At 45.3% G+C, this 22,569-nt stretch overlaps 1 protein-coding gene across 2 annotated transcripts in view; it reads right to left on the bottom strand.

Annotated features, from left to right (window-relative positions):
* The window catches only part of LOC121281772 (plakophilin-1), a 108,702-nt gene that overhangs the window by 48,461 nt on the left and 37,672 nt on the right, over positions 1-22,569 (bottom strand). For both annotated transcript variants that reach the window (XM_041194737.1, XM_041194736.1), the window contains exons 7-8: positions 5,470-5,587; positions 2,930-3,100 (exon numbers count right to left, since the gene is read on the bottom strand). In XM_041194737.1, the coding sequence (XP_041050671.1) occupies positions 2,930-3,100; positions 5,470-5,587 (289 nt within the window). The remainder of the gene's footprint in view (positions 1-2,929; positions 3,101-5,469; positions 5,588-22,569) is intronic.

The following is a 22,569-nucleotide window of genomic DNA, read 5'->3' as shown; positions in this document are numbered from 1 at the left end:
ACAGTTGGAGCCTCCTTCGGCACTGCACCTCAGTCATATTGAGGTAGATGCTTCACTGCGTGTATACCCTGGCAGGGGTATAGTGGTGTCTTTTGTGGCCCCTTCCGCCTTGGACTACCTCTTGGCCTGCGCCCCTTGTGCCTGCGCCTGTACTCCCAAAGGTGGCTTTCTTGGAGACTAATTGTCCAATCCTGGCCTCCTGCTTATTCTAGCCTTCCCTTTCTCCTCAGAGGAGCTGCTTCCAGTGGACATGTCAGAACCCATACCCAGGCTAAATGGAGGCCTCCGGAAAGCTGCAGGCCCGAGAAAGATTCCTGACTGCAGACTGGTGAGCTGAAGCTTCAAAGTACAGAGAAAGCTGCTGGAATTTGTTCTGAACTGCTACAGTTCACACAGGTAAGTTTAAAATACTTGCTGCAATAAATACTTCACATAAAACAATGACAACCCCACTGAGCCCACATATCCCGCCTGTGGGTGAGTTTGGTTAAAAAGTCATGTACCCGCCTGCCCATTACGCCCGTGCGCCAAACCAAAGATCGCACAGAAGCCTCAAAATCGGTGTCGATTGCCGAGTTAAGGGCTTTAGCAAGCCCTTTAATTAATGGCGGGTGCGCGTCACACTTCATCGTGCGTCTGCCTAGCTAAATATCGCGATGGCGCACAGTGATGTCGGGACGCTCGCCCAACGTCAACGCGTGCCAGTTTAAGCGCTAATGTGCGGGGCCCGCCACCCACACATCATCCAGAAAATTCTGCCCAGTAGGTCTGCTTGTGAAGAGAGAAACAGGGTTAATGTTTTGAGTCCAATATAACCCTTCTTTGGAGGGAAACTTGCCAGGCTGACCGCATGGCGTTGGCCTCCCCTGCCTCTGGTTAAAAGCTGGCACAGTTGGGATGAGCCCTTTCCTCAATTCGCCCATTGGTGGCTGGGCCACCAAATGCCACCCCCCGCTGGTATAATTGTGATGGATCTGTGGTGGGTGGATAGGCGACAGGCGGGCTATTTGCTGGATTTAATGCCCTCCTGCCTTCAAACCCATCAAATCCAGTCCTCTGAACCAGATTCAGTTTTTGTTGTATGTATCTAATGCAATTAACTTTTGTGTTGTGTATTGCCAGTGAATATGACATGACCGGCATTGTTCGAACAGTTTATTTCACTGTTCTGTCCTGTGAGCCTTCTGGTGAATAAATGAAGTGCACATCATACTATGGGTAGAATTTTATGGCCCCCATCACGGTGGGAGCGGGGCCATAAAATGCAGCCAGCCGTTCAAAAGCCCATTGACTTTGGGGGGGCATCATAAAACCCCGCAGTGTAAAATTCCACCCCATCTTATCACAGTCCTTTCTTCCTATCAGCAATGGAAAATTAGCAGTTAATAAGAAAACCTCACCTTAACAGAAGTTTTATTTTCATCAGGAATTCATCTTTTAATGGGATTCTTTGAATCCAAACATGTAGCGTGGTGGAGGTACCTGTAAACCCTGGACGATTTTTCCAAATCATAGGGAGTGCCAATGGGACAGTGCCCATCTGAATCATGTATATCAGCTTCACTTCACCTCTTAATTGTGGTATAGACAACATTTTAATGTTCCCTGTTGCATAGGTTAGACATGTATTCCCTTGAGTATAGAGAATTGGGGTTGATCTAACTGAGGTATTTAAGATAATTGAAGAATTTGATAAGGTGGATGGAGAAAAACAATTACATCTTGTTGAGAAGTCCAGAATAAGGGGACACAAATTTAAAATGAGAGAGTTAGGCCACCTGGGGTTGATGTTATAAAATATTTTTTCACACAAAGGATGGTAGAAATCTGAAGCTCTCCTCCCCAAAAAGATGTTGAGGCTAGGTCAAATAAAAATTTCAAAACTAAAATACATAGGTTGTTGCTAAGCAAGGGTATTTAACGGTCTTGAACTAAGGGGGGTAGATAGAGTTAAAATACGGTAATGCCATGATCTAACTGAGCGGCAGGACACACTCGAGGGGCTGTATAATATACTCCAGTTCTTACGTTCCTAGTATTCAGAAGGGACTTGTTAAAAGAAAAACAAAATTCATTCAGTGCATTAATTAGGATTAGTGAAATTCAAAAAATGGAAAACTGAACCGATGACTTAAAGACGTTAAAGCAGATCAGAATTTATTGAAATATCGTAAAAATAATATTAACAGCATCTTCAGGGGCAGAATTTTCCCCCCGTTAGGGGGTTGTGCGGGGCGGGCACAGACCTGATCGGTGCCCCCGATTGGGTCCACGCCGCCATTTTACGTGGAGGGGGCTAATTAAGGCCTGCCCAGTGTGACGCGCACTCCCTGTGCGGGTTGGGGGTGGAGGGGGAGGTGGTGGGGTGGTTCCTTGAGTCGGGAGTGAGCTCTTTCACGTGCATGCGCACAAAAGAGCGCAGAAATCTCCCTGGAGGCACAGAGGTGCCTGAGGCAGATTAGTTTTAAGTTTTAACAGTTCAATAAAGTGTTGTAAAAAATTTTATGACATGTCCCCTCATGTGAAACTGTCACATGAGCTGGGACATGTGCATTAATTTTAATAAAAAATTTTCTGAAAATTTTAAATCATTCATGAAACCTCATCCCGCCCGTGGATGAGGTCCCATGAAAATTGCGAAGGCCGCCTGGGCTCTTTGCCTGCCCGTCAACATTAAGGTTGGACGAGCAGCTTTCTCAATAGGCTTAATTAGTTCATTAATGGCCTTAACAGGCTTTTGACAGTTCAGCAGGCGCGCAGCCAATTCGGGTGTGCGCCCGCTGAATTGAAAATCTAAATGGTGCGCGGTGATGTGGGGACACACGCCCGATGTCACCCCGTGTCATTTTACGTCTTGGCGAGCGGGGGCGGGGCCGGCTCGCCAAGCTGAAGATTCAGCCCCAAGAATAGGAATCATATGTATGGTTACCTCATCAAACTGATCAGCTCCAGGGCTGAAACACCCCATTGAGGACTTCTTTGTTGCTCTACTTCGGTTCTGCACATGTCCGTTCTCATTTATGTGACTGAATGCAGTTGGCATTTCGGAATCCAACTGGTAAGAGAGGTTGTGTAGGATGCAGACACAGTTTTCAACAGACTGGCAGAAATAAAAGATGGTATCACAGAGTTAATAAACAGAAAACACTTACTTCATGTTTGTGCTGGCACCCTGTTATTAATATAAGCTTATAAAATAAGCTTATGCTATTAATATAAGCTACCAAAAAGATAGCTAAAATTTTTAATTATAACTAAATATAGAGTGTTATAGCATTGCGTTCCTCAAATTGTATGGTTTCTGAGATTATTAATTGTAGATAATTGTAAGATAATCAATTGTATGTGAAAATTACATCAAAAACCAAACCCTTACAATATCCAATAATTCAAAGTGAGGTTTTAAAATGATAAAAGGATTCAATGGAATAAATACAAAGAAGCTACTTCCTCTGTTGGGGAATCCAAAGCATAAGAGGAAAAATTAGAACTTAGCCGTTTAGGAATGAAATCAGGAAGAGCTTTTTCCCTCTGGAAATGTGGAATTCTCTCCCCCATAAGGGATTGGATGCTAGGTCCATTGAAATTTTCAGGGCTTGAGATTGACAGACTTTCATTCGTTACGGGTCATCAAGGGATATGGGTCAAAGGTGAGTAAATGGAGTTAACTCACAGACCTACCAGGACCTTACTGAATGAAGGAATAGATTCAATATTCCTAGACAGGCTCAGATGATGTGGAAGCAGTGCATTGGGTTTGCTTTAAATTACTTTGTGTACTGTGTTAAGGGGGTCAATAATCTGATTTAGCACATAAAAATGTTATCCAAGTGTTAACTATAGTATTACTGGAGGAAATTATATCCCTTTGTCTGTTAAATGACATTGGCCCATTATTACTGCGAGGGAAGGAAAATGCATGAAGAACATTGTGTCATCTAGTTCACTGATAATGGAAAATAATTATGCCTTTACAGATTTGACTGTCACTTTATATTGTGGATGGCAAAGGATTTGGGGCAAAGATAAGCAAAATATTGTTTTCTTCAAATATTATGCTCATCTAGATGAATGTTATTAATGCAAGGAATAGGGTATTTTACATTTCAGACTCATAGGGCAGATTTTCCCTTCAGGCTTTTGAATCCTGTCTTCAGGCTTGAATGGGGTCAGAAATCTGCACTGCGGGGAACCAATCACTCAATGTTACTTTACCCAGCACAGCTAATTAATGCTAGAGGGCAGGTTTGCCATCCAATTAAGGAAGGCAGACAGTCTCTTGAAGCTGGAGGGCCAATTAGAGGCTTTCCAGTGAAAAGCAGCAGCATGGCAGGAGCTTCAAAATGGAGGCGCCCTCTTTCCAACTTCTTCAAAAATTTTGATGAAAATGAAAAAAATGGTCTTTGCAGCTCAGCCATCACTGTTGGGGGAAGCCCAGACTTCTAAACCTGCCTGGAACATTGCCCCACCCCCTCCAGTTTGCCCCCAGGAGGCCCCCTGTCATCTCCAGGAATTGGGAGCATGATGGAAACTCCCTGTTGGCCTCCATAACAGGCTTTAATATGTCGTCAATTGGATCAATTAGCTACTGACTGCTTATAGGCAGGTAGCCCCATCCCCCAGCCCCACCCTTCAGTGCTAACTCCAGGAAAATGGCCCAGAAGTGAGATAGAGTAAGGAAACTGGCACACAGGGCAGCGCACAAAATTCTGCACCTGTCTGCCTCTGTTCCTGCCCCCTGCCCACACAGTGTCAAAATCAACCATTTTCAACTCATGTACAGGGCAGGTGGTTGCTTTTTAAAGGTTTGAATGATCCAGGCTCAACCTCAGGGCTGTTCTCTGGATTTACTTCTTAAAAACTGTTAAATTTCAGTTAGTTTAGACATTATATTAATCCACAATAAAACATATCATCGTGTACAAGTGCTCAGTAATGTATTATAAAAAGCAAGTTTACATTTTTATGTTGGCAATTTCCCCTTAAACATTCTCTCTCTCTTACAATACATGTGTTAGTGGCTGGGCATTATTGAAGTAAACAATAGGCTCTTTGCTAGCATTACTTGTATTGAAACAGGCTGACATGTATGCCCCAAAGTTAATGATTGATTTCGCACCATTACAGATAGCATGACAAACAGACATAAATTTTCTTTTTTTCTAGCTTCAAGACTGCTTTATACATTAATTATGTAAAGAGTTGGCAAATATACAGGTTCTTCATGACAAGAAAGCCCCATGTCATTTCTTTTAACCTTGTTTCCTGTAAACAGGATACACGGAAACCCAAAAAGTATAATTTGAATATCTCACCCAGGCATTCATAGCTATTGGGATATGGAGCTGTACAGTTACAGTTAGTAGTTGTTATCTGGTTTTCATGCATTTTTGTAATTGTTGATAAAATACACATGTCCACCTTTTAGCAACATTATCATGAACTGATTCGATTAATTATGTTACTTACTTTTTCATCAGCTTGGTTTTCATTAATGCATGTTTGAATATGAGACATGAGAGAATCAATTAGTCCATGGGAGTTGCGCATCAACTGGCGGCTTGTTTGACCAGCAGAGCTCAGGTTCCTACAGAGCAAGATTTACATGAAGTTACGCACTTTTTTTTCGATTCAGAAATCAAATTCAAATGTTGAAGCCCACAGTGCAAAGCACCAAAAAGTGAAAAAGGAGGGATTAAATAAATTGGGAAGTAACAATTACATAGGAACACAGGGGCAGGAGTAGGCTATTCGGCCTGTCAAGCCTACTCCACCATTCAATTAGATCATGGCTGATCATCTACCTCAACCACCACTTTCCCATGCTATCTAAATACCTCTTGATGTCATTAGTATCTAGAAATCTATCAATTTATGTCTTGAATATGCTCACTGATTGAGCTTCCACAGCCCTCTGGGATAGAGAATTCCAAAGATTCACCACCCTCTGAGTGAAGAAATTCCTTCTCATCTCACTGTTAAATAGCCTACCCCTTATTCTGAGACTGTGTCTACTGGTTCTGATTCACCAGCCAAGGGAAACATCCTAGCTACATCTACCCTGTCATGTGGATAGATAAGCCTGTCTCAGCCCACTGAACCATCTTAAATTCTTCACATGTATCAAAATGAATTTAATTTTTTAAACCCTCAATTAGGTTACCCTTAAACTGCTGGGTGAGTGAATTAATTCTAACAAAATCATTGGGGAGAATTATCCCCCATCGGGGATGTTGTACAAGGTCAGGCGCAGACTCGATTGGCACCAATTGGGTCCATGCTGCCATTTTACGTGGGCGGGCCAATTAAGGCCTGCCCAGCATGACATGTGCCCAGAAGCGCTGAGCACTCCCTGTGCGGGCAGGGGGTGCTCTCTGAGTCGGGGCCTGCGCGCGAAAAAGCACGGAAATCTCCCTGAGGTACAGAGGTGCCTTAGGGAGATTAGATTCAGTTTTAAAAAGCTAAATAAGGAAAAGGAAATATTTTAAGACATGTCCCCTCATATGACAGTGTCACATGAGCTGGGACATGTCAATGAATTTTTATAAACATTTTTATTCAATTTATAAATACTTCATGAATCCTCATCCTGCCTGTGGATGAGGTTCCATGAAAAATGCAAAAGCTGCCTGGGCTCTTCGCCTGCCCGCCAACCTTAAGGTTGGACAGGCAGCTCAGTTTATTGGATTAATTACTTTTTAAATGGCCATAATAGGTCATTGACAGTTCGGTTGCGCACCCGCCAAACTAAAAATCTAAATGATGAGCGGTGACGTCAGGACACATGCCCGACATCACCCAGTGTCATTTTATGCCGCGGCAAGCGGACCCTGCCCCCACTCGCCAAGCCAAAAATTCTGGCCATTGTAAGGTAATTGATGTTGAATGATTAGTTTTAGTTTAGTTTACACACAAAGTATATTAATTGATTAATCTAATGGTATATTATCCTTCTTAAACTGTAACCAATAGAGGACTTCAGCATTTAATATAATGTGATTCTGCTTAGCTTCATTTGACAGAGAAAGGCACCATGGGATTTTAGGCAGCATAGAGGTAATATACTAGTGAGTTAATTACACAACTGCTGGAGAGGCCCCTGTTGTACTTATGGCAGCATTTCACAGAGCCACAGTGCGAAAACATGCTGCTTCAAGGTTGAACGGGCGAGCTTACATTCTCCCACGTCGTAAAACCTTATCGAAACCTGTTGGTATCAGCAGAGTTAGAAGGGATTTAATGTATGAAAAGGGGGGAAGAATAACAACAGCTGTGTTCTACATTGTTAATTTTAATTTGGAGTGTTTAAAAAAAAAATTACATTTGACTCAACGGGGAGAATTCTCCCCATGTCGGGCAGGCCATTTGGGAGCGGGTACGGAGCTGATCGCCGCCTGCGATCAACTCTGTGACGCCATTTTACGTGGCCAGTCCAATTAAGATCCGTCCAGTGTGACACACGGCCGGTAGTGCTCAGCACTACCTGTGCGGGAAGTGGGAGGAGGGAGAGTCTGCATGCGCATACATGCAGAGGAGCACAGAAATCTCCCTGAGGCACGAACCTGAGGCAGCTCCGTGCCTCAGGGAGATTAAGTACATATTGAAATTTTTGAAAAAATAAACATAAAAATTATTTTCACATCCCACCTGAGGATGAGGTTTCCTGAAAAACGCAAAGACTGCCTGGGCTCTTTGCCTTAAGGTTGGACGGACAGCATTGAGAATTACTTTCATTGGTTTTTTAATGGCCTTAACAGGCCTTTGACAGTTCGGCGGGTGTGCAGCCGCCTCTGGCGCACGCCCCTCAAATGAAAGATCTAAATGACGTGCGGTGACATCAGGACGCATGCCCAATATCATTGTGCATCATTTTACATGTTGGGCCCACCCCCGCACAATGACGTCAAAATTCTGGACAATGTATTCTTTGTATTAGAGTTAACTTTTGTAACAGTGTGTGATTAGTTTTGCAATTGTATAATCCTTTTATACTTTTATCCTCAATACTATGTATTAACTGAATGTACAAGGAGACTTTACCACCTTACATTTTAAACACTGATTATTGCTGTGCACTTATATTTTATACACGCTCTGTATAATGTTTAAGTACTACCTATTTTGTAACCTTTTCTATTAGTACTTTGTAATCTTCTGTATTAGACCTACATAGTTTTAAGGTTATAAGCAGCATTTCCATCATATCCTTTGTTTTAAAAGTAAAGTAACTCATTCTAATTACCAACAACTACAGAGAGGAATACATCACTTAGCAAATGGCCTCGTAAACAGTTCAGATTTAATGAGGAACCTGCAACAACGAAGCAAAGTCTGCGACGATGAGCTCAAGTTATCATTCATGAGGGCATGACAGCATACTTCCCCTATCCTGAACAAATGGGCAAGGAAGATACCATAAAACATCCTTCTATCTTAGCAAGAAGTTATTAAAATAATAGAAACAAACTTTAATGAGGAGGATGGTCCCATAAGTAATTGGCATTTTAAGGAATCGGTCAGGGGATACTGGGAGATGCCATCAGTCGATGACCATCACCCTTGAGGGCCAATCACAGATTGATCATGCATCCCTTAAGTCAAATAGGAAATAGCCTCATTAAGGTCAATCAAAATGCAATAACATCACTGACACCCTGCTGTGGGTTGTGGCTTGGAAAGAGTTAAAAAGCAGCAGTTTTCACTGACCAAGGCACACATCAATTTGAAACTGAAGTTTGCAGAGCTTGCTGTCCACAGGGGAGCAGAAGACCAAAGAAGAGATGGAGAGAAAATAGAGACCGAGTGTCAACCTGTGCCGAAAGCTGAATCATAGTATGCCTGTAAAGTCATTGCCCTGCTGTGATAAGTATTAACTTCTGACTTATTAAAGTTTGCTGAGTTACTTCACCAAACTATCTCCTGTTACCTGTATAGTTAAGTGTCAAATGAACAAAATTGAAAGTTAAGTTCAAATAGTACCTAGAACTTACATCACCAAGGAATAAGGCACGCTGCAAGTCATATACTAAACATTATTTAATAGTTACAAATCACAATTAAGTTGGGCACATGAACATTTATTAATCATGCATATGTTTTGAGAGTTACTTAGCAGTTGAATAGCAAATCATTCATAGACGGAGTCCTTTAAAAAAAAAGTAGCAAAGGGACATTATCTCAACTGGTTTATCTTTCATTTTTCTTAACTTTTGCACGCTCACTCTTAACTCAAAATTTAGATTCTAACCTCTACATCTGAGAATATCAGGCAGAAGGTTGGTAACCAGAGGACACAGGCTTCAGGTAATTGGCAAAGGAACCAGAGGTGACATGAGGAAAAGATTTTTACACAATGAGTTATGATGATCTGCAATGCACAGCCTGAAATGGTGGTGGAATCAGATTCAATAGTACCATTCCAAAAGGAACTGGATAAATATTTGAAGGGGAAACATTGACATAGACATGAGAAAAGAGCATGGGGTGTGACTAATTAGATAGGCATTTCGATGAGGCAATGCAGATGTAATGGGTCAAATGGCCTCCATCTATGTTGTATGATTCTCTGAACCTATGGGACAGAATCTTCTGCCTGTCGGGCAGGGGGGCCCAATCCAATCTCCGGCGGGTGGGGAGCCGATCCCCGCCAGCGAAGCGGGCCCCGCCGCCATTTTACGTGTGCGGGCCAATTAAGGCCCGCCCAGCGTGACGTCTGCCGGGAAGCGCTATGTGCTTCCTGTGCGGGCGGGGGGGATTCCCTAAAAGCGAGAGTGCGCTCTTTCACACATGTGCACGAAAGAACACACATCTCCCTGAGGCTAAGTGCTGCCTCAGGGAGATCACTGACACTTTGAAAAATATTAAAAATAGAAAAAAAAAACCCAAACATGTCCCCCTCATGTGACAATGTCACATGAGATGGGACATGTTCATAATTTACAGAAAAACTTTATTAAAATTTTTAAAACCCTGCATGAAACCTCATCCCGCCACTAGATGAGGATTCATGTTTTACCTATTTGCTGCCGGGGCTCCTGGCCTGTCCGCCAACTTTTAAGATTGGACGGGCAGGTCCTTTAATTGTTTAAATGATCCTGTCAAAGGCCTCAATTGGCCATTGACAGGTCGGTGGGCGCACAGTTGATTTTGCTGTGTCCCCGCCTACCTGTAAATTTAAATGGGGTGCGGTGATGTCGGGGGTTCCACCCAATGTCATCCTGCGTCAGTTTAGGTGTCGGCAAGCGGGCCCCACCTCCTGCTCGCCAACGGCAAAATTCTGTCCATGATAACGATGGCAGTGATGTGTTTGACTTGCTTCCATTTAATAATCGAATAATCTGGAAAGCCTGCACAGTGGAGTAGCACTCTATGCATTATTCACAGCCATGCAAGAGAACCTGCTAGGCTACAAATTATGCTATTCTAGTATATTCATGACTGAGTAAAGTACAACCCAGTGGATGTTTTGTATACATGACTAAGTTTGTACCACCAAATGATACATCCACCCACAAAGGATTAATAATATTTTATCAATAAGATCTTATCTACAGATTGCATTGTGGATGTTAATACCTTTGCCAAATGGTGTGTGCAATGTTAATGTTTATCCAAAATTTGTCGTCACACAAAGCACCCAGTACATAATAGCAGCTTTGTCTTTTTAATTAAGAAATATATGCTTGCCAACTAGAACAAAATCTCCAGTACGCACCCTGCTCAAGTGTAACATGGGGCAGAATTTTGCTGTGGCGAGCAGAGGGCAGGGCCTGCTCGTCGATGCATAAAATGATGCAGGATGATGCCGGGTGGAACCCCCAAGGTCATCCCACCCCATTTAAATTTTCAGGAAGGCGGGGGTGCAGCAAAATCAGCTGCGGGCCCCCCGATCTGTCAATGGCGAAATGAGGCCATTGGCAGGATCATTTAAACAATTAAAGGACCTGCCCGTCCAACATTAAGGTTGGCGGACAGGCCAGGAGCCCCGGCGGCAAATAGAGAAAACATGAAACTTCATCCCAATGGCGGGATGAGGTTTCATGTAGGGTTTTAAAAATGATAATAAAGTTGTTCTGTAAATTATGAATGTGTCCCAACTCATGTGACATTGTCACATAAGGGGACATGTAAGGGATTTTTATTTTCTCTATTTTTAATAGTTTTAAAAGTCCAGGCGATCTCCCTGAGGCTGCACTTAGCCTCCGGGAGATGTGTGCTCTTTCGTGCACATGCGCGAAAGAGTGCACTCTCGATTTTAGGGATTCCCCCCCTGCCTGCACAGGGACCACATAGCACTTCCCGCCGGACGTCACGCTGGGCAGACCTTAATTGGCCCGCCCACGTAAAATGGCAGTGCGGCCCACCTCGCTGGCGATTGCATCAGGCCCACTCGCCCGACAGGCAGAAAATTCTGCCCATGGTCTTTAAGAAGTATTGAGTCACATAAAGGATGTTGGTTAACTACCAACATTGCCCAATTACTCTTGGCATCTTGATTTGATGCTCGCATACTCATGTTCCTACCATTGGTTGTTGATAGTGGACAGGAGTAGAAACACTTAAGTAAATTTCTCTCTCTCTAACCCCAGAACCTCTAAATGCTACTGCAGCCACCAATCTGGCAAATGTCAGTAATGTAATTAAGAGAATTATAATAGCCTCAAATTTGGTCATTTAATGAACATAAGGGCGCATTTTCATCTCTAGTTCTCTCAGTACAGGACTTCACAATTAGTATTCTTTGCTAAAGTGTGCATTTATTGGTATTTATTTTGGGCTCTATGAATGTCACAAAGTGAGTAATAATTTTATAACTTCATTAAAAGTTCAAATTCACAATACTAACAAAGTTTTCTTCAATTAGGAAGAAAAAGATTCTGTATGAAGCTCCAAAATAAACTTCACACAGGAAGAATTGCTCTGGTACTATGTATACCTTCACTACAAAAGTGATCATGCAGATTACCTCTGTTTGATGCTTGTAATGAAATAATAAACCTCATTCCAAAACAATCTATTTACAATTTTGCTGGAAATACAGAATAAAAAAAATCTTCAAGAACACATTTAAGACATGGCTAGATGTAGTGCTTACAGCAAATCTTCCCGATGGTACTTTGAGGAAAAACAAAATATTTTTCCCTATCCCCTATTCTTAAGTATAGCAATGTAGTGAATGACCATTGTGCCTATAAACTCAAAGTTTCACCAAAGGTTTTGTAGCCTCTTGTGCACTCTTCAAGACCTTGACCATATGAACAAGTTAGTCATCAGTTCACAATATGAAAAATGCCAGCTCCACAGCAAATGTAGAAATTGACTTTGATGTACTTCAAATGAAACGCTCTTGTGTATTTGAAGAAATCTATTTAGTGTTCTGCCAAATAATCACGTTGACAACTGTAAGGCATATTACTTATTTTCTTTGTACTAAAAATAAGATATTCCTAAAACAGTCAATAATTACTCTTGTCTATCTCGCCCAAATTTTAAAAAAAATTCGTTCATGAAATGTGGGCATTGTTGGCTAGGCCAGCATTGCCCATCATTAATTGCCCTTGGGAATGTGGTGGTGAGCAACCTTCTTGAACCACTGCAGTCCATGTGGTGTAGGTACACCACAGTGCTTTTAGGAAGAGAGTTCCAGGATTTTGACCCAGCAACAGTGAAGGAACAGCAATATATTTCCAACTTGGGATGGTGTGACTTAGAGGTGTTCCCATGCATCTGCTGCATTTGTCCTTTTATGGGGTAGAGGTTGTGGGTTTGGCCTTGAAGGAGCCTTGATGAGTTGCTGCAGTGCATAGATGGTACACATGGCTGCCACTGTGCATCGGTATTGGAGGGAGTGGATGTTGAAGGTGGTGGAAGGGCTGCCAATCAAGCTGCTTTGTCCTGGATGGTGTTGAACTTAGAGTGTTGTTGGAGCTGCACTCATCCCGGCGAGTGAAGAGTATTCTATCACACTCCTGACTTGTAGATAGTAAACAGGCTTTGACGAGACAAGAGGCGAGTTACCCTCCACAGGATCCCAAGCTTCTAACCTACTTTTGTAGCCACAATATTTCTATGGCTAGTTCAGTTCAGTTTCTGGTCAATGGTAAGTCCCAGGATGTTGATAGGGGGAAGTCAGCAATGGTATTGCTATAGAGTTTGAAGGCAAGATGGTTGGATACTCTCTTGTTGGAAATGATCATTGCCTGGCACTTGTGTTGCTTTCCACTTATCAGCCCAAGTCTGAATGTTGTCCTGGTCTTGCTACATTTAGGCACGAACTGCTTCAGTATCTGAGGAGTCGTGAATGATGCTGAACATTGTGCAATCATCAGCAAACACCCCCACTTCTGACCTTGTGATGGGGGGAAGGTCATTGATGAAGCAGCTGAAGATGGTTGGCCTGAGGACACTACCCCGAGGGACTTCTGCAGTGATTTCCTGGGACTGAGCTGATTAATCTCCAACAACCACAACACTTTTCCTTTGTGTTCAGTATGACTTCAACCAGTGGAGAGTTTTCCCCATCGATTTCCACTGACACCAGTTTTGCTAAGGTTTCTTGATGCCACACTCGGTCAAATGCTGCCTTGATGTCAAGGGCAGTCATTCTTACCTCACCTCGGGAGTTCAGCTCTTTTGTCCATGTTTGAACCATGGCTGTAATGAGGTCAGGAGCTGAGTGGTCCTGGCGGAACCCAAACTGGGCATCAGTGAGTAGGTTATTGCTGAGTAAACTCCACTTAATAGCACTGCTGACAACACCTTCCATCACTTTACTGATGATTGAGAGGAAACTGATAGGGTAGTAATTGTCTGGGTTGGATTTGTCCTACTTTTTGTTACAGGACATACCTGGGCAGTTTTCCACATTATCGGATAGTTGCCAGTGTTGTAGCTGTACTGGAACAGCTTGGCTAAGAGCGCAGTTACTTCTGGAGCACAAGGCTCCAGTACTATTGCTGGAATGTTGTCAGGACCCATAGCTTTTGCAGCATCCAGTGCCTTCAGCCGTTTCTTGATACCACATGGGGTGAATTGAATTGGCTGAAGACTGGCATCTGTGTTGCTGGGGCCCTCTGGAGGAAGCCAAGGCAGATCATTCACTCAGCACATCTGGCTGAAGATTTTTACAACTTCTTCAGTCTTACCTTTTGCACTAATGTGCTGGGCTCCTCCATCATTGAGGATGGGGATATTTGTAGAGCTTCCTCCTCCGGTGAATTGTTTAATTACCCACCACCATCCAGCAAAGCGTAGATCAATCTGTTGGTTGTGGGATCACTCAGCTCTGTCTATCGCTTGCTGCTTATGTTGTTTGGCACGCAAGTATTCCTATGTTATAGCTTCACCAGGTTGACACCTCATTTTTAGGTATGCCTGGTGCTGCTCCTGGCATGCCCTCCTACACACTTCATTGAAGTTGATCCCCTGGCTTGAAAGTAATGGTAGAGTGGGGGATATGCTGGGCCATGAGGTTACAGATTGTGGTTGAGTACAATTCTGCTGCTGTTAATATCCCACAGCGCCCCATGGATACCCAGTTTTGAGTTGCTAGGTCTGTTCGAAATCTAAAATAAGAACAGAAAATGCTGGAAAAACTCAGCAGGTCTGGCAGTATCTGTGGAGAGAGAAACGGAGTTAACATGTCAAGTCCATGTAACTCTTCTTCAGAGATAAAGAGAAGTAGAAATATGGATTTAACACTGGGGGGAATTTTCCATGCCCACTGGCATTGGGCGTTTTTGGCAACGCGAGCGGACAATATGGTGAGAAGGCCAAACATCAAGTTCACGACATCCTGAAACCGGTTTGCAATCATCCGCTCTGCCCGTCAATGATGGGTCGTGCTTCCCCACCCCCCCCCCCGGTCGCACATCAGGAGCCTCATTGTAATATATCTGCACATCATTATAAACCCAGCTCGATGGAACCATCCCCCCACGTTCTCTCATCTGAGCATGTCGGTGTGATTGTACGCCCACAGGCAGAATCATCCCTGGATTGCACCAAAAGTAGTAGTAGGTGGGTAACACGACGTTTTACCCGCTGGCGGCAATGGGGGCTTTTCACACCGTCTCGTCCTAAACCCACTGCATTAATTATGCATTCCTGGGAAACGGAGCATTTCCATGGCGCACAGGCTCTTATTCGTCCACCATGCCATCACCTCGCTACTTCAGCATGCCAGACCCCAGATTTAAAGTCCAGTCGCATGCACACCTCTCAGTGCTTCCAGCACATGACTGCTGCAAAGGACATGGCCCAGGAAGGCAAAAAGACTGCAGCCCCCAGGTTCAATGATGCGTCTCTCGAGCGCCTTTTGAATGCCGAGGAGGCCCGCCGTGATGTCCTCTACCCCCGCTCTGGCCGCAGGTTGGGCAGCAACCTCACTAATCTGGCTTGGGAGGCAGTGGCAGCAGTGATCAGCACCAACGCCCTGCAAAAGAGGACAGCCACCCGGTGCCACTACAGGATGAATGGTCTCATCCATTCCGCCAGGGTAACTCATTCTTCTCATCACTTTCAACTCACGCACTCTCAAACACATCACACATCCACAAGGGTCTCACACATCAAGGGAAAACAACACTAACTCTCTCACACACACCCTCACATCTTCATCAGTTCATCCCCTCTAGAGCTCGTGTCCTCATCCTGTCCATGGCTCAGCTCACCACACAGACATTCCAAGCAGTGCCATACATCCTGCTAACACTCTCCATCTGTTTTCATGCAGGAGAAACTTCCTCATATGAGCAGAAAGAGGTCCCAGACTGGGGGTGAAGTGACCCTCACTCACTTTGAGACATGTGCCATCGCACTGATTGGTAAGGCCATGGAGTGTGCCTGCGCTGATAATGAGGTTGGCGGTGCTAACCCTCATAAGGATCCTGCACCACATCATCCCTCTCAACAAAAATGTGAGTGCTCTTTCTCCTGCTTTTCACTCTGCTGCCATGCACTACTTATCTCTATTTTGGTTCACAGGGAGCTCTGACAAGTGACCAACACCCTCAGCCAGTCAGACCCTCTGCTCCATCTGCGTCCTCACCTCCAGCCGAGAGGACACCTCCTCGATTAAAGAGTTGGAAATAAGCAGCCTGAAAGACCCATCACAGCGCTTACCCGCAACGTCCACCAGCGCAGTGACACACATCTCGGTGGGACCTAGATCTAGAGCAGGCTTGGGTTCACAATCTGGTGGTCACCGCACATATCCACAGCAGGAGGGAGGCAGGTTCGTGCAAGCTCCCCGACACTTGGAGGACTGCTGGAGATCAGGCATCTGTGAGGTCCGAGTCAGATGACAAGCCTATAGATTTAGCCTTCCAACTCATTGTGGAGAGTCAACAGAAGGCAGGGGAGCATCACACGAAGCTCTTGGAAGTCTTCAGCAGAGTGGCATGTGAGTCGGAGGAGTGCATCCACTGCTGTCTGATGAATAAATGCCCACATGTGCACGTATGGAGGTCTCATGGGGAGCATGCCATGGAGGCCCTGGTTCAGTAGAAAGCAGAGATGTGTGCAGACCTGTACTCCATCGTGTTAGCTTTGGGTGAGTTTCTACAGTGGCACCGTGAGGGGGAAATGGGCCATCTCGACATCACACAGGACAATTCACTGTCCCTCCAGGTGGTCCTTCCCCTCAGGGAGTCAGTCTGGGACCCCCGGGCACCCAAAGGGAAGAGGAGCAGCAGCTGGACACACCTCGGTCATCCATACAGGAATCTCAGAGGCTGTCCTCTCCCTCTGAATCCCCTTTGCCTGTGAGTCCCTCAAACTTATCTTCCGTCACCACAGAGGGAGCAGCTGGCCAGCGAGTCATTCTGGTGATAGAAGTGTGTATTGCAGGGCCTTTCGGAGCATCATGCAAGCACTCTCCCATGCACGCGGATCTTTCATGTTTCATACTCACTTCAATGTCCTGAGCATTTTCAATGCTGCCAGCTGGGGTTCACTTTCGGTTGTCCTTCTGAACTGACCTGCATCTCCACCCACCCAATGATCACATACCCCATGCAGCACTTGATCTCGCCCACCCGTACTTCCACCCCACTGACAACTTCATTGCCCCCCCCTCTCAACTTCACCCCCCCAACACCTTCATTCCCCCATCCCAACCTCAGCATCCCCAACACCCCTTCCTCTCCCAGTTGATCCTAAACCTTCCCCTCCCACCCACTCGACCATCATCCATTGTGAGCATCAAAGGTGACTTTCCAACTTCTGTGAGCAGTTTCGCAGTAGAGCCATGTCCATGAGAATCTACCCAGCATGTCATGGATGTTCCTCCAAGACCCGATTGCTGTTGGGCTCCAGCATCTTCCCCTCAAACATTCACGATGTGAGCAAGCCCTGGCAGTAAGTCCTGACTTTTGCACATCACAGTGGTCAAGACGTTTTCTGCACTGGTGTGTTTTCACGCTGACATGGGCGGATGATCCAGCTTTGGGTGGAGGGGGGTGGGTGATGAGTCCTTATAATAATATACTGATGTATTACAATGAGGTTTCCAATATCCGATGGCAGGGAACGCAGCCAGCCATCAACAGGCTGAGCAGATGATCGCAAACTGGTTTCACGACCTCGTGAAGCCAATTTTTGGCCTTCTCACCATATTGTTAACTCACGCCACCAAATATGCCCAATGCCAACAGGCACAGAAAATCCTGTCCCATGTGTTTCGCAACTGTACATAAGCAACCTGCACCTGGTGAGCTGCACTTCACTTGGGACTTCAAGGTTTCTTTTCCTACCTTGCCTCGGGCAGCACTCGCGGTCATCAGCGCCAGGCTTCACAGACAGCACCACATGGCTTTTAGGGGGGCTCACAGGTAGGTTTCTACCTACCGGACCAGCTATAAGGCGGGTTGGCCCTTTAACTGCTGCAGGGCTAGGGCTTGCTTGGGGAAGGGGTTGAAGCGGCCTCAGGCAAGGGATGAGGCTGCAGGGCAAATTTTGTACTGGGGAAATGGGTATCCCAAGGTGTGTGTGGGGGCACATTTTGATTTGTGCAAGTGACCTGAAGATGGTGAGGGCTGAGGAGGCAGTCTCCAGAGGAGTATGAGGCCAAATGGAGATGTGAGGGTGTGTGTGAGACAGTGAGTGGTGATGTCCTTTGAGTTGGCAGTGAGTGAGATGCCAGTGAATGTGTGATGGGCTTGTGAATGTGAGAGTTTAGCATGATGAGATGGTTGCCTTACCCTGGCGGCATGGATGAGATCATTCATCCTCTATCTGCATTGGATGGCCAAACTCTTTTGTGCAGCATTGTCACTGACCATCACTGCCATTTCCTACCAAGCCAGAGTGGTCGTGTTGCTGCCCCTCCTGTGGCCAGAGCAGGGGTAGAGGACATCATGGGAGGTCTTCACGGCATCCAAAAGGTGCTTGAGGATTGTGTCATTAAACTGTGCCTGCAGTCTTCTTGCCATTCGGTGCCATGCCTTCTGTGCAGTAGTCTTGGACTGGAAGCACAGAGGTAAGTGTGTGGCTCCACGTTAAAATGTGGCACCCGGCATGACGAAGCAGCGAGGCAAAGGCTAATGAAAGCTACCCACCATCTAAGCGGCACGCTATCTGGGAATGCATGATTAATGAGGCAGGGCCGAGACGAGACATTGTGAAAAGCTGCTATTGCGGCTGGTGGGTAAAACATCAATCTCCCGCCCGCTATCGCACTTCATGCAAATCTGGGACAATTCCGTCCACTGTTTATGAGGGGGTGGAGCAAGATAGAAGGTCAGGGATAGGTGGGAGCTAAGGAGAGATTGACAAGGGTGTCATGGACACAGCACAAAGGGAGTATTAATGGTAGTGTTAAAGACTAAATAAGGTGCTGATAGTGGCATAAAGGTAAGATAGCAGAATGTGTTACGAGCAGAACAAGGGTCAGTGCTCTGTGAAAGCACAACATAGAAACAAGGGACAGATAGCCCTGTGGGGTGGTGGGGGAGAAAGGATAAAAAAAGAGTAAATAAATAAAAATAAATAAAAATTAATTTTAAAAAGTTGGATCAAAAAAGGGGTAAAGATGGATGACAGAGCTCATGGTCTGAAGTTGTTGAACTCAATGTGAAGTCTGGAAGGCTGTAAAGCACCTAATCGGAAGATGATCGAAACCTATTCCACCTTAGCATGTTGGTAGTGCCACACAACACGGGACTTTGTCTCCACAAGGACTGTGCAGTGATCAGTCCCATCAATACTGCCAGCAGCAACAGCATCTGTGACAGGTAGGTTGATGAGGACGAGGTCAAATAGGCTTTTCCATCTTTTTGGTTCCCTCACCACCTGCCGCAGACCCAGTCTGGCAGCTGTGTCTTTTAGGACTCGGCGAGCTCAGTCAGTAGTGGTGCAACCAAGCTACTCCTGATGATGGACATTGAAGCCCTCCAGCCAGAGTACATTCTGTGCCCTTGCCACTCTCAGTGCTTCCTCCAAGTGGTGTTCAACACAGAGGAGTACTGATTCATCAGCTGGTGGGGTGAAGTAGGTGCTAACCAGCAGGAGGTTTCCTTGTCCATGATTGACCTAATGTCATGAAATTTCATAAGGTCCCAAGTCACTGTTGAGAACTCCCAGGTAACTCCCTCCTGACTCAGTATACCACTGAGCCATCACCTCTGGTGGGTCTGTCCTGTTGGTGGACAGGATATCCCCAGGGATGGTGATGGTGGTGTATGGGACATTTTCGTGTAAGGTATTCCTTGAGTATGACTGTTAGGCTGTTCCTTGGCTAACCTATGGGACAGCTCTCCCGATTTTGGCACAAACTCCCAGATTTTAGTAAGGATGATTTTGTAAGATCGACAGGGCTGGGTTTGCCATTGTCATTTCTAGTGCCTAGGTCGATGCCGGGTAATCCGTCCAGTTTTATTCCTTTTTGCGGACTTTAAAGTGGTTTTGATACAACTGAGTAGCTTGCTAGGCCATTTCAGAGGCCTTTGCTGTGGGTCTGGAGTCACATGTAGGTCAGATCAGGTAACGATGGCAGATTTCCTTCCCTTGTTTTGATATTTATTGATTAATTCTGGGCAATAATTTACATCTGTATTATGTACTCAAAATATCTTTCACATGTACTTTTTTCCATTTTCTAACATGATAACAGAAACTCAACTTTGAAAGTACTTTGCTGGCTATAAATTCTGAGCTTGGGAAAGGCACAATTTCCCCCAAAGCATTCATCACTAATTACTTGAAGGGTCGTCATCTGACCCATGCTGGAACTTAAATTGTTTACACCAGCTCTCCATATAATCTGTCCAGGTGAAGAAGGAAAATTACACTTTTTCCATATTATCTCATATTCTGTAACATACAAGACATTAAAAAAACCCTGAAAGCTCAAATTTAACAAATACTAGAAATAGACAACAGGCCATGATTTGCCATTAGTATTTGAAAGATAAAAGGCAGATTGCATTTTGGTATAGAGGAACCCTTCATTGAGGCCATCTGAATATTTCCCACATTTTCTGTTTTTATTTCACAGAGTGCAAAAAGAGACAACACCTCCAAAGCTTTCATAACTAATATTAATGAAATAATAACTTCTTTGTTTTTTTTGTTCCTCATAACATTTTAGAAATATTTGGATATGCACTTGTGTTGCCATGGCATACAAGGCTATGGGCCTAGTGCTGGAAAATGGGATTAGAATAGTTAGGTACTTGTTTGACTGGCACAGGCTTGATGGGCCTTTTTCTGTGCTGTAGACCTCTATGACTCTATGACTCTTTCATTGTGTCGCCATTTGAATTATGCCAATTGAGCCAACCAATCCCATCACAAATAAAACCCCAGAAAAACAGTCCTGTTTATGTAGATATGTACTATGTATGAAAATTTGTCCCCTTGTTCCAGATTCCCCAAAGGGAAACATCCTCTCAGCATCAACCCTGCTAAGCTCTCTCAGAACATTATATATTTCAATAAAATCACCTCTCATTCTTCTAAACTCCAATGAGTACAGGTCCAACCACCTCAATCTTTCCTCATAAGATAACCCCTTCAGACCAGAAATCCATGTGAGCTGTGTCCAATTCAAGTATATCCCTCAAAGGCCAAAACTATACACAGTACTATTTTTAGCTCCTGACCCACTCGAGTGTTAAATAAAGCGCATTGATGTCAGCTGAGTGTGCCGACATCAACGCGTACTCTCGCGATATTTCGCTAGATGGGCGCATGATGGAGACGGAGGCCCACCCACCATGAATTAAGTGGCCAGTTAAGGCCTTTGCGACACCAACTGTCTCCAACTTTACATAGCCCATGCAATTTTTAGGCCATCAAACAGGCAAAATGGGCTGGCGGGCTGGCCACAATTTGCAAAACCTCATCCACGGGTGGGATAAGAGGAGTCAGTGGCCTTGTCAAAGTGATTAGTGAGGAGTGCAGGATATCACTTGCTGCTGGTTGCTTCTGTGAACAGGACAGCTTCATCTTGCTTCAGAGCTCTATTCAGAGAATTTAGAGGCTTCGGTTCAGGACTCAGGTGTTGTTTTGCAGGCCCCCGGGAGATTCACACTGCGTGGGGCCTTCCAGGTATCAGTCAGCTTTCCCTTATCCTGGTAACGGGGATTGTGGTCTCTGATGGAGGCACCTCCTCCTCAGAGGAAGAGAGTGCCAGGAGGTGGAGGAGGCCAGGTGTCCCTATTCAGCTTTCAGGGGAGCGACCTGTGAAAGGAGGCGCAGGCACAAGTGGCGCAGGGCCAACAGCAAGTCCAAGGTGGAAGGGGCTGCAAAAGACACCAGGAGTTTACAGGTGGTGATGCAGCTACCTCAATATGTCTGAAGTTCAATGTTTCTCAAGGGAGACAGTGACCTCTATCTGTCAGGGGATCGGCCCTGAGATCAATTCCGACCGTCTGGGTGGACACCCCATGCCAGAAGCACTGACGGTCAAAGTGGCCCTCAACTTCAATTCCGGGGGTCAGCGGGGGATCTTTGTGGAGACTCCCAATCAGCTGTCCACAGTTGCGTCAACTGGTGACAGATACTTTGTTCAGTCGTGCACTGACTTTCATTCATTTCCATACAGACGATGCCAGTCAGACACAGCGAGCCTGAGGCTTTGCCCTGATTGCTGGCTTCCCCCGCGTCCAGGGTGCAATAGACTGTACACATGTGGCCATCAAGGCGCCAGCGGGTGAGCCCGGTGCCCTCGTCAACAGAAAGGGCTTCCACTCCATGAACGTGCAGATAGTGTGTGATCACAAGATGCTGATTCTACAAGTCTGTGCAAGGTACCCAGGCAGCTCCCACGATGCCTACATCCTCAGACACTCCCAGGTGCCGGGGCTCTTCAGTGCTCTAGCCCGACTGGATGGGTGGCAAGGGCTATCCCCTCAAAAGGTGGCTCATGACACCTCTCCACCATCCAAGAACAGAAGCTGAGCAGCAGTACAATAGGAGCCACGCCTCCACAAGGGCTGTGGTGGAGAGAACCATCGGTCTTCTCAAGATGCGCTTCTGATGTCTGAACCCTCCAGAGATGCATTGCAATACCCCCCAGATCGTGTGTCACTGATAGCGGTTGCATGCTGCGCTCTCCACAATCTGGCA

Source organism: Carcharodon carcharias, chromosome 9 (genome assembly GCF_017639515.1).
Source record: "Carcharodon carcharias isolate sCarCar2 chromosome 9, sCarCar2.pri, whole genome shotgun sequence".
Lineage (NCBI taxonomy): Eukaryota > Metazoa > Chordata > Chondrichthyes > Lamniformes > Lamnidae > Carcharodon > Carcharodon carcharias.
This window is presented reverse-complemented; position numbering and strand designations above follow the sequence as displayed.